Below are 12500 nucleotides of genomic sequence, written 5' to 3' on the forward strand. Positions count from 1 at the left end.
ACAGGCCAACAATACTTCACAACCTTTAGGGTTCTCTCTCACAAATAGTAGTAAATACTTTTAAACTAAATAAATAACTGCTGTCAACTTCACTTACAGAAGCCCTCTGCCATCTTTTGCAGAGCTGCATTAGCCAAGGATGCCCGTGTCCACAACACAGCCCCTTGACGTAATTCGTCATTCAGGTAAAACAATTTTAAACGGCCTCGGTAATTATTCACGTGGGTAAAGACAAGGCTGCGAGGATCTTTCTGCACACTAATTACATCTATTTCACCAATGCTCATGCCAGGGGATTTTTCTTTTCTTTTTCAGACTTTTGTGAAGTTTGGTGACTAACCGTGTGTGTTTGTTGTTTCTGTGTGTCAAATCAGACACAGAAATATTAAAAAAAACCCCCAGCCTCATGATGTGAAATTCAATATAATATCATGACAGCCTTTGCCTTCCCGCTTTCAGAAGTTAACTGTTGTCACCACCATCAGCACAAACATACCTCAGCAGCCTAGCTCTGCCTTTACAGGAAAACAAAAAGGATTTTTTTTGTTGTTTTTTATAATAATTGACAATAGTTTCTTTAAATGTGGGTCACAGGGCAAAGCACACTTAATGCATTTCAAGCTGATTACTATTTTCGCACTTATGATGCATAAAGTTGCACTCAGTGTCGAGAAATGAAAGCCCTCCTACACAACGCATCCTAACTTCAGACTCTGTTCTTTCCACTGGGTCAAGCAAGCAACTTCAAGCTTCACCTAAACTTTACACGTGCAATGGAGCTATAGAGGTGGCACAAAAACAAGTTTCTTCAAGTCCACAGAGAAGAACTCAAAGAAGTCCTCCTGCAACTCAACGAATGTGAGGGAAAACACACTGGTGGCTGGCTCAGAGCAGACACTCATTTTACATCTGACTCTAAGGCATAGCAAAAAGCCAACTAAAGAGCAGTAATAAATAGAGACCAGCACCGGTATCCAAAACTTCACAGGAATTAATGACAATTCTGTGTAACAGTTGCACTAGTGAAACACGCTTATAAGTATACACAGGTACCGTCCCAGATTGAAGCAGTATTTAGCATTTAGTGCTGCGTTTACATGGTAAGGGATGGATCAGACCAGAGGAAAAGTATCTGAATTATTGGCATTACATTCCATTTTGTGCCGAATCATATTCAAGTTTTGTTTTCTGCAAAGGGGTTACCAGAGAGTACACAGCTCAGACTTCAACTGCCTCCAGGACAACTGGGACCTGCACAAGTATGAATCTCCAAAAAACTATGTGTAAAAGACTCTGGTTTTAGCTCTGACAAACGTTATTTTCAGTTGAAGTTGTTATTTTCTAGCAAACCTTCTTCATGCCTCCTTGAAATAAATGATAACCCAAACAGTATCATCAGGCAGATTAATTTTACGGTCAGATTGAAGGAAACAAGATGTTCTTTTTGCTGTCTCTAAGAAGAATTTCCTTGGTTTGTGTACTTTTTTGGACAATGTGATGACAGAACTACATGTGACATTTTCTTCCCATAATGGTACCTGCTGAAAAAAATTCCACTATTAAAAAAGGCCCATGCTAACATTTAAATGTTGATAATAATTAGCCTGACATTTGAAATACAGTGGTTGCAGTGTTGTCTTGAAGATGTTCTGCTCAACATTACCTAACTAGCCCCTTTTCATACTTACGTGCTTTCTGTACATTATTCTGTCAGTTACTGAACAAATAAGACATCAGTTGCTAATGTATTAACATGCAAAAACTACGCTTAAGGGCCAAACACTGCCCCCAATCCACAATGTAACTCCCATTGATGTCAAGTACTGTTAAGATTGTGACAACCAGTAAAAGAAGGGAACTGAAAAGTAAGGGATCAATTTTCTCCCTGATCTGCAATGAATTTATGCAAACGGCTCCCTGCAGGATGAAGGATGGGAAAGGCAGCGTGTGTCGTGCCACGGGACGGGGATGGCTGGTTTCCTCCAGCTCTGGCCCATTCTGCACAGCCTTGGCCAAGGCATTGGGGCTAACCTTTTGAGAAATGCCCAGCCAATTCAGGTGTGCTAGACGGTCAGGTCACTGGTCATATTGCTCCCCGGTTTTTCTGTAACTTAAGAGTAAGTGGTTGCTCAAAGGTGGCAATTAATTTGCCAAGCGAGCTGAAAATGAAAGTGTTCCCCTAAGTACAAAAATATGCCCTTCTTCTCGATGGATGATGAAAACTCTGCTTCATCTCCATGTGAAGAATGGCACGCTCGTTATGACCTATCTATGAGCAGACAGCCCCTGTCAGGAGTGGCCAGTGGGATGACCGGAGGAGAAACCACAGGAGAAGCCTTAGGAGTAGCTTGGCTAAGCCTGGAAACAGGAGAGAAGAAACTGGTTTCTTCCAACTGGTTCTTGGACATTCCCAAGCCATGACCACGTATTCCGGCTTGGTGCGTGCAAAGGGTTTAGGGCAAGAAGACTTACATATGGGCAAATTCTGCATATAGATAAGAGAGGTTTGGGGTTTTTATGCTTTGTTACTCAGTAGATAACAAAATACTGTAATGCTCACAACACTGTGCAGCACATTAAGTATAAATGATATGATCTAAGAATGAAGTAATAGCATTACCCTTACATTTCCTTGCTTTTGTCATCTGCAGGCTCTAAACAGAAAAGGCCCTACCTGCTTTTTGTGTGTGTGTGATTGGTATCTCCTCTGTTCTATTGCTAATGAGTGTCTCTCATCCTAAGAGAAATGAGGACGATACAAGCGATACGACAGGAAGTTTAGGGTACACCCACTCTTTTCCCACCAGAATAAACACTGCTCTCAGGGAAGGTACATTGATAATAAAAATACATTTAATTTTAGAAATTTCTCAGGCGACCATAATTGGTATGGGAACGGCGATTCTAATAGGATGTACCATCAACACGTAAACTCCATAAATGAGGAGACTTAGGATTTAAAGGACAAAATTTTGCCAACAGACAGGACTTCAACTGTCCTTAAGATGTGATATTAGAAGGGAGCAAAAATAGAGAAATCTGAAACACAGACCTCAAGGATTGCTTAGTCCTGAAGCCTAAAAGCTGATGCTCAGGCCTATGTCTTACCCTGCCAGGTTGCCTTTACACAGAAGTACTTTGTCATATACATTTAGTTAAAATAGTTAAACCCACTACAGACTTCAACAAGAGATTGTGATACTATCTTGAACCCCAATAACAAACCCACTACAGACTTCAACAAGAAACCGTGATGCTATTTTGAACTCCAATAACAAGGAACGCTCCTATATCATGTAGGCAAATTACTTTTTTTTTTTTTTCTATTTATGTTTTTAGCTAGAGTCCTGAGGCCATCACCCAAGTTGTGCCTTCACATGAGATACGCTACACATTGGTGAGGCTCTTGGCTCTCTCTTGGCTTCTCTTCTCAGGAAGGGTTCGTTTCCTTGTTCCTGCTAACAACAATGGGATTCATCAAGGTTTATCTGTCTTGACTGGGAGACGTTAATTTTGGCAATTGCGTGGTCAACCAATCTCTGCTATGCTTATGGCTGCCTCCATACTGGAGTGATGACCAGGAGCAGATTTGTCTTCCTATGAATCTTGAGGGTGTTGATTAGATCACATACACTAGGTTCCCAGACTGGAATTTCTCTGCTGAATACGTACTTTTAAATGGTTGCACAGCATTAAAAGCACAGCTGAAAGCTTTTAGAAATATAAATAATTGATTATTTATTTATCCTTCAAGATAGCCTTTTCTCCTGGTAGATTATAGAGCTTGTTCACAGGAGAAACAAAAGCATGGCCTGGAGGAAGACAATATACCTTCAGTTTTTTGCTTGAAATGGGTATGGAATTGGTATGGTTCCAATGTTCATGATGTTCAAGAAGATGGTTTTGTTGCTTAACTGTATCCTTGATCTGATTTTGATAATTTTTAAGTATTTAGGGACACATCTTGTAAGTCTTAAGAAATTACAATGACATTATCTTATGAGGAATCAAACAGCAGAAGGAAATTCTCTCCATAATAGTGCAGCTTAATACATTCACACTTCTCTTTCCCTCCCCAAAATCTGCTTTTCTCTTTCTTTAAACATAAAGAACAGGACTATTCTCAGAGTTATCCTACTGATACGGTTTAAAAATAAAAGAATAGTCTAATCTTTTTGAGGACTGAAGAGACAAGTGAACAAGAAAAGATGGATGAAGAACAGTTGTGAGGTCTACTGAGGGACTCTCCTATGTTTAAGGCCATTTATTTCAATTTGAGTCCGGCTCCAAATGAATAGGCCTAAAATAATCTTTTTCACTTTTCAAAACCCATGTGTTTGTTCCCATGTTCTAGATGTTGTGCAACCAGAAAACAGAATGGATCTGGCTGCAGAGTCCCTAGTTCGCAACATTCATTTGGGCCTTGTATAGGAGAAATCACCGGTATTTTCATATCTGCATTTTGACTAAATTACCTTCCTTTTACTTTCACAGTGGTTTTAAACCACTTCATTGACTTCAATAAAAAAGCTCCAGATAACTACAGAATTTGGTCCACTTTTTCTACTGACCGACTGAAAAATCTGGCAGCAGAAAAGACAGAAGAATGCAAGATTTACAGCGGAGAGACGAAGCCAACCCTGTGTTCTGATTAGCAGTTTGGATGCCATTGTTCTGTCTGGAAAACACATGTCATCCACAGAATCACCCAAGCTGTCCATTGACATCTGCCAACATATCCTCCATCACCTCTCTCTTTCTTATTTCTCACTCTTGCCCTTACACCTCTTTCCTCGTTTCCCTGTATTTCTGAAATCCCCACAAGTACTCCAGTGCGGTTAGGAGTTACCCCCCGTAAAAACTGATGTGGGTTTCACCCCCAACAATATCACCTTCAGTCTCAAGCCGACAGTCTCAAAATAATAGAAAATAGACCATTCCTCTGAGTCTTCTAGCCTGTCAGATTTGTGCTGTGTTTCTCTCTGGGGACAGAAATTCATAATAGCCCAGAGGCTTCATATTTTTTAAATTGTCACACTAAGACTTGAGTGCCTCCATGAAAGAAGCAGTAGAAAGAGATGCCTGAAGGTAGGCTGGGAAGAATCCAAAATGATGTCAGGTTTCCTTCTACCTTCCCATCAATAAGGTCTTTGAAGAAGAAGCCTCCTCAGAAAAGAGAAAATAACTTTCTCTTTAGTTAAAAAGGCTACCATGTTTCAGTTTGGAGACTGACAGTTACTTTAGCTTTCTTTATTTCCTTAAAATCTATACAGTCTCATGGTTTGCAGTGGACGGCGTTGCCTCCACGAGTTTTGATGATGTCCTTGAAAGAGAAATATAGATGCATAGCTTCATTCGGTGTTGACTTTGGAGGTGAATATTTTATCCCCCTCCCTTTTCCTGGCTATTTGCAAACAGTAGTGATAACTCCTATGCAGTATGCTTAAGAATTGTAGCGGTGGGGATGCGGGGGGGAAATCAAAGCTTTTGCTGGACTAGAACAGCTCCAAGTCTGATAGTTCTCCTTCCTCAGTGCAGTAACTGGTGATGAGGGACAGAGGAGATGAAAGAGGAGCTGGAACCCTATATCGTTGTCTATTATCTTTTGTCCCAAAGATACTTTTATTATTTTCATTATTGTTTTTAGCTTTTATGTAGAAAGAAAAGATTCTTAACTAAAGAAAAACATGTTTTCTGAGGCCTACGCATTTTTGCATATAACTTTTTCAGGAATACAATCTCACGTTTTTGAAGAGTCCTGAGAAAAGTGGTAGTCTCGCTATAGTATAACTTATCCAGCAAAGGATAATTTCTGTTGAAATGTATGGGCATGGCAGTTTCTGGAAGATAGTAAATTGTGGGTTTTCCACCTTACGTGTCTATCACCCTGTTGAGAACTTGCTCTTTTGCTGTGAAGGGCCTGAAATACAGTTTGCACAATGCTGTCACACCCAGGCAGAGCTACAACAGCTGAACATGATTATTTCTTAGGAACCCAGCTTTCCCACTGTCTCCTTGGAAGAGTTTAAGTTTATAATTGCCAGCAGAATAATTCTCCTCCAGCTGTGGGCTGTGTTGGGTAGAAGAATTTGTCAGGTTCCCACTGTTATGAGGGAGGTAGCAGTACCTGGGAGGAGAGCCCCCAGCTAGCAGACTTGAGAGGTAAAAATAAAATTTTCCTAAGGTTATTCACGTAGGATGTATTTTGTAGAAAAAATACAAGTAAAGAAAAAAAATCAACTCTTACTCCTGCCAAGTAAATCTAGATCAAGAAAGCAGTTTGTTGTTTTTTTTTTTCTGGTCAAGAATGACTGGGATGGTGGCTGAGTGGTTGTGGATGAGCAGTCTGTATGTTCTTGTCAAATGAGTCAACTCATCCTTCGTTCTCAAACAAGAGGAAGTCAAATCCACTGTTAACACAATGGCAGAAAGAGTTTCTGCATATCTAATGTCTACTAGATAGGCAGGTGGGAGGAAAGGTAGAACTACCCAAATATCGTAGGTTGAAGATTTTATTATTTAAAAAAAATCCAAAGAAATGTTTCGTGAAATCCCTTAAAACTGTCAAATGAGACTTATTCTTCAAAGCTGTCATTATGTGCTATGTAAATCTATATTTACAGACATCATTCAAATGGTGCACCATTGAGCACCCAGGTCTTAACATCCACACAACTGCCAGGAGGAGTTACAAAATGTCACATAACACACTTTTTATACAAAACTAGCACCTTGGTTACCTAAAGGGAATGGAAAGATCCTTTGTAAATGCACGCAAACGGCACCAGAGACAAGCGTCATTCAGCGTACAGGATAAATCCCTATTACTGCAAAACTTCAGCCGCAGTAGTAATTTCTCCAAGTGGGAAGTACGTACTAGAAACAAGTGCCACGGTATCCGATCTATTCCTAACAAAACAAATGACTAGCATGCTCCCAATTCCTCTCACCTCAGGTTTCAGAGGAAAGCCCTCGGGACCTCAACCAAGACCTGGGAACTGGCTGTGCGCTGCACGTCCTACCAGCCAGGAGGGCTTGGAAATGTACCTGTGGCATGTTACTGATCGTCCTGGCTCTAATACTTAAGGTTAGGATGGAGTAAACACAAGAAAAACTAATTGTAATGAGTTCTGTATTTTACTGGAAGCACCACTGTAATCATGGGAGGAGAGAAGAATGACATCATTCTGGGACAACTTCTTCTCTTTTTCACTACCGATTGCTTCTTCTGTGGCACTTTGATACAATCTCCTTCATTTCAGTGGCACCAGGATCTGGTCCTGCACATCACTCAGCCAGACCTTAAATTGGCCAGATTCATTTATTCCCAGACTATAATACAGTAACTTTATACCCACCCTGCAACTACATATTAAAAAAAAAAAAAAAAAACAAAACAAAACAAAAGGAAAACCACAGATTTCTTTCCCTCTAGCAAAATTATAACAGTGTTGATTACCCCATTTAACCCATGCAGGAAAAAAAAAAAGAAAAAAAAAAGGGAGAGAAGCATTATACTGATGCTTCAGGAAGAAAAAAAACAACCCTAAACATGTGTCATTCATTGAGTCATTTAGACTAGTGCCCTCTCTTCTTTAGAAAATTACTCAGGTCCTCTTGCTTTCTACAGCCTACAGTATTGCACTTCTAAGGAAATAATACCTTGATAATCTGCACTTCAAAACCCTAGTCAATAATTGCCTTTGATTACTGAATAAAAAAAAAAGAAAAAGAAAGAAAAAAGGAATCTGCAAGACTGCAGCAAAGGAATGCTGGAGAAAAGATGCTAAAACTATTGCTGCACTTCTGTGTTTCAATGTAATTTACAATCTATTTGCCAACAGTTCTGCAATGATTAGTAAAATATGTCAAGAAGCTAAACAATATAAGCATCACACTGAAAGAAATTTAGCAAGACCCCATCTCACTATTATTGTACATGACAATTCAACAAAATATTTAAAATCAACGAGAATAAAAGAAATATTAACAGTCTTTTCAGAAAAATGCACTTATTATCATGCCTGAAGGGTATTCAGGAGGAATGTGAAAATAACTGTAATTTATTTAAGACCTGGAAGTATGAAATAATAAGCTACTGAACCATCAGAATTGTTTTGGTGTTGTTATCTGACATGAGGGCAGACCTTGTCTCGCTTTAAGTTTTATAGTAATAAGACCTTGGAAACAAAACCTTGAATAAACAGAACATAAAGAAAAGGGAAATGTGTCCTTGCATAAATAGATATTGTGTCTATCACCTTCTTCCAAAAAGGTTGCTCAACTTTATAACCACATAGTAGGTAGAAAGTCAATAAAAGCTGGACTGCATTCAAATGTTCAGAAATCACAGACTGGTCATTTTGTAACTTAAAATGAGTAATACCATCATGTAAAAAGGCAACCTTATAATGACTCTCTATTTCTATTAAGAAGTTCTATATCTGCTGGCATTTTATCCTCCTCCGCCCCAAAGATTAATAGCTACACATCTGACTCATATTTCATATTGCATTTAACCCACAATTTAGAGCCTAAACAACCCAGTATTTCAGCTCAGGAGGGGTGATCGTTTCCTCGTGAAAAGTTTAGAGAGAAAACTCTTAGATGTGAACCCTACCTTCTTCTGACGTAGCCACATCTTGCCTCCCAAAGACATACTTCTCTGGAAAGAAACCTCCAAACTTCCACGCAAAAGCATTGTGCAGCTCTAGCCTCTCCATTAAAAAAAAAAAAAAAAAAAAAAGCACAACAAACTAAAAATATAAACCCACAATTGCCTTGAAAAATCCCTGCCTGCTTCTTTGGCAGCCCAAGCTGGGTTGGTTCGAGTTGGGTTTTTTGGGGTTGGTTTTTTTTTTTCTTGTTTTCTAGTTTCCCGGTGTCAACGGGAAATCTTGCGCCTAAAAGGTAACACGCAACGCGCCGAGCCCATCGGGAGGAGCAATGGGGGAGATGGGCTCTGCTCAGAGGGTGACCCCACCACCACCACCCACCATCACCTGCCCACCTCCCAGGAGAGGAGGTTGCGACCATCAAGGTGGAAAGGAGGGCTCGCCACCCTCCCTCCGAGCTGTTGCTCGCCTCTCGAGCTCCCGGGAAAAGCTTTCCCAGGGCGTTTTGGGAACGGGGTGGGTTTGGACACGTCTAGGATGCCGAGGCCGTCAACTTTGGCAGAGCTGGGCCGGGCGTGCAACGAGGCTACGGGCTTCCCCGCGTGGTGGGTTGGGACCCCAGGGACTTCGGGGTGTCCCCCCCACCCCTTCATCCCACCCCAGAGCATCCCCCAGCCCGGCTGTAATTCGGTCACCGGTCCTGGCTCGCGAGCTTTGTTTCCAACATTTTGCTGCTGTGCAAGCGCGGGCCCCGTTCCTAATACATTAAAACCTTTCTGTTTTCAAAATAGCATCGTTGCACCTCAGGACTGACAAAACCAGACAGCGGTGAAAGGGACGGCGACATGGCAGACACAAAAGCTCACCGCATTACGGCCACTCTAAACAGAGCACAAAAGCGAGGGAGTCAGCGATGTGTAAACCAAACAATGTGAGGGGGAAAAAATATTGAATAATTTCTGTCATGAGGCAACTGACTAAAGCCAGGCTCTAATTGAATTAAACTCCCATTTATTTGCTCAGGCCTAAACAACAGGCTGGGGAGGGAAAAAAAAAAAAAAGAAAAAAAGAAAAAAAAAAACTTAAGGTTTGCTCAACTGTTCGGAGGTACCACCTTTCCTCACCCCTGTATAAATCCACCATCTGTGCTCACACGCACACATGTGCCGTCGCGCAGCAAATGCGCCGAGACCCGACCGAGCGCGGGAGCCAAAAAAGCACCAGGCACACAAAAGCTCCCCAGGCTGCCCCAGGTCTAAGGGAGCAAAAAAAAAAAAAAATAGGGGGAAGAAAAGATCCTTTGCTCATTGCCCAGGTGAGATAGCCTGGTGCGTCCTCTCAGCCTCGACACGCGTCAAGTAAAAGAAAGGTTAAAATTAGAAAATTCAATTTATTTGATAATTTCCCAGAATAATTAGAGTTAATATGGGTTAATTAATATGCAAATCTCTCAGCAGATGTTCTGCAGCAGGGCCTGTGTGAGAAAACAGCCTTTGCTTTCTCCTACGTGATTTTGGCTGTCAGTTATTGGGTATAATTACTGTAACTAACCGAATACACACAAAACCTTTGGAATATAAAATTGTTACAGTTCTAGTTCTGCACAAGCTGCTACTTTTCTGCAATAAAAGCGAACAATTTCTTTCAGAAAATAGGAGCCTTTTTGTTCCTTTCTTGATTTAAAAAGAAGAAATGAATCAAGTAAATGGCTTATCTTTTTTCTATGCATAATTAGGTCAGTATTATATGAACATTCCAATGAGCAGTGGTACAAACGTACATATAAAATGATAGCTCAAACCACCTGCAAAATCACATAAAATTGTTTTATTCAGAATCTTTTTCTTCATACCAGAACTTTGAAACGCTCCGTGTCTTTCCTGCCAATCTTGCCAACATTTGCCGAATTCAAAGGGATCCCATAACTTTTATTATTTTTTAAAAGCACAACAGCGACATTTTCTTCAAAGGCACCGGAGCATTTAGGACCGATAAAACAAGTCATGCTTTGAAAGGTAGACCAGTGCTGTGCTTGACCTTTTTTTGGGGGGGGGAGGGAGGAAAGGAAAATAATTGCAGTGAAGAGTTTGCAACTTTGAACGAATAACGAGCGGGTTTTGCTGTGCAGTCCACATGTCTGCAAAACACATCCACGCGTCCCGTGATCCAAACCGTCCTTTATCGTCTCCTGATGAGATATGGTATTTCCCATATACCAAAGTACTTAGCGCTTTTGCACATCATCAGGTAAATAATATCTGTTGCTCCATTTGAGGAGCATTAAGATGGAAGACGACATGGTCAGGAGTGCTCTGGCCTCAGTGGGACCCAGGTAACTCAGGATTACTCTCCCAAGTAAAGCTTTCAGACTAGAGGTGAGCTCTGTTCACTGAAAACAGCCAAAACTGTAACTCCTGAGCATTACTTACGGTGCTGCTTTCCATCACGGAGACATCTTTTCTTGGTGCAATTTGCCTTAAAACTTCAATTATTATTTTTTTTTTATAACACTGGTTTTTTTTTAAATTTAATTGAGGTGTCTCATTTTTGTTCCTGGATTCTCCAATTCCATCTATAAATTTCCTTGCCCTGATTGTCATGATTGGAAAGACAGTTCAGAAATTTAAGCAAACCTTTCCTGCTCCTTTTTTTTTTAATTGTTGGGGGGGAGGGTCATCTGTTTTCTAAGAACGCTTTAAATAACTTCTGCCTTGGGAGATAGCTGAAAAATGATCATTTTTTTCTACAAATCAGGAAACAAAAGGCCTCCACCCCTTCCAAGAGCGCTCTCTCAAACTTTCCCTTTTTGCCACCCCACCAGCATGGCAATAACCCCAGCCCATTGCACTGGCACACCCTTGCCAAGAGGTGGAAAATAAATTAGGAAAAGGAAGATTTTCTTCAGCCTAAACCATCAGAATTTTTTTTCCTTTTTTTTTTTTCCCCAAGCTGACACCCAAAGTGAACAGAAAAACTTTTATTTAAAAAAAAAAACAACAACACAACTTTTTTTGCTCCCTGCTCCTGTTAGTTGTAACTTACTAACCAAGGCCTGCCTCCCTCCCTCAAGATAGAAGCTGGGCACCTTTTTCCTTGCATTGGTTTCATTTTAGTCATCAAGATTATCTGCTTGCTGACAGCTGCATGATCTATGGCCTACACCCTAAAAAAAAAAAAATAGTTTGAATTTTATCCCTTCTTGGGTTGAAACTATCTTATGAAGTATTGATAACGCATTATCTTAGAGAGCAGAATAATACTGCACAAAATGATACTAAAGATGTTTAAGGAACCTTCTGGCTCCATGAAAGTTATTATTCAGAAGTTTACATAGTCTGCAAACACTTATCAAAATCCCTGAGCAGAAAGTACAGAACCTACGTTTCAATTAAGATATAGTGCAATGCAAAAGGTTCAGAGGAGATAAGGTCACTCTTGGAAAAAAAAAAAAATTCAAATTCATCCTGGATGATAGTTTGACCTCATGAGTTGAGTTTTCAGTACAAATCTGAACGCTTCCTACTGGCAATACAGTTTTATCAGGATCAGGCTTCCCCAAAGTATTTTGCTGTTAGTTATAGAATAATTCCTCAGATTCATCTAGGATACGGTCATCTTCAAATCTGCAAGTGCTTAGGTGGAGGTGAGAAAGCTTCAGGCAGAGCCCTTGCGACAAATGGCCGATGCATGGAGATTATTTACTTTTTTTTGCTGTAACACCTCACGTTCTGACCTAAACCACTGGGAACTTTCTCTGTTCCCAATCAGCGTAGACTTTCTCCCCCTTTTTGGTAGAGATAATACCACTTCTGGTTTAGCTCAGTATCAAGTCAACAGCAATTTTACATCTGAGCAGCTGATTCTAAGGGACAGTTTTCCCTGCAG

General features: G+C 40.5%; 1 protein-coding gene across 4 annotated transcripts in view; it reads right to left on the reverse strand.

Annotated features, from left to right (window-relative positions):
- ZEB2 (zinc finger E-box binding homeobox 2) overlaps positions 1-12500 on the reverse strand; it is a 115402-nt gene that overhangs the window by 34303 nt on the left and 68599 nt on the right. For 2 of the 4 annotated variants that reach the window (XM_075028966.1, XM_075028965.1), the window contains exon 3: positions 8621-8717. The exons of the other annotated variants lie outside the window; for them this stretch is intronic. In XM_075028966.1, coding sequence (XP_074885067.1) covers positions 8621-8717 — 97 coding nt within the window. The remainder of the gene's footprint in view (positions 1-8620; positions 8718-12500) is intronic. 4 annotated transcript variants of the gene reach the window in all.

Source organism: Buteo buteo, chromosome 5 (genome assembly GCF_964188355.1).
Source record: "Buteo buteo chromosome 5, bButBut1.hap1.1, whole genome shotgun sequence".
NCBI classification, from domain to species: Eukaryota; Metazoa; Chordata; class Aves; order Accipitriformes; family Accipitridae; genus Buteo; species Buteo buteo.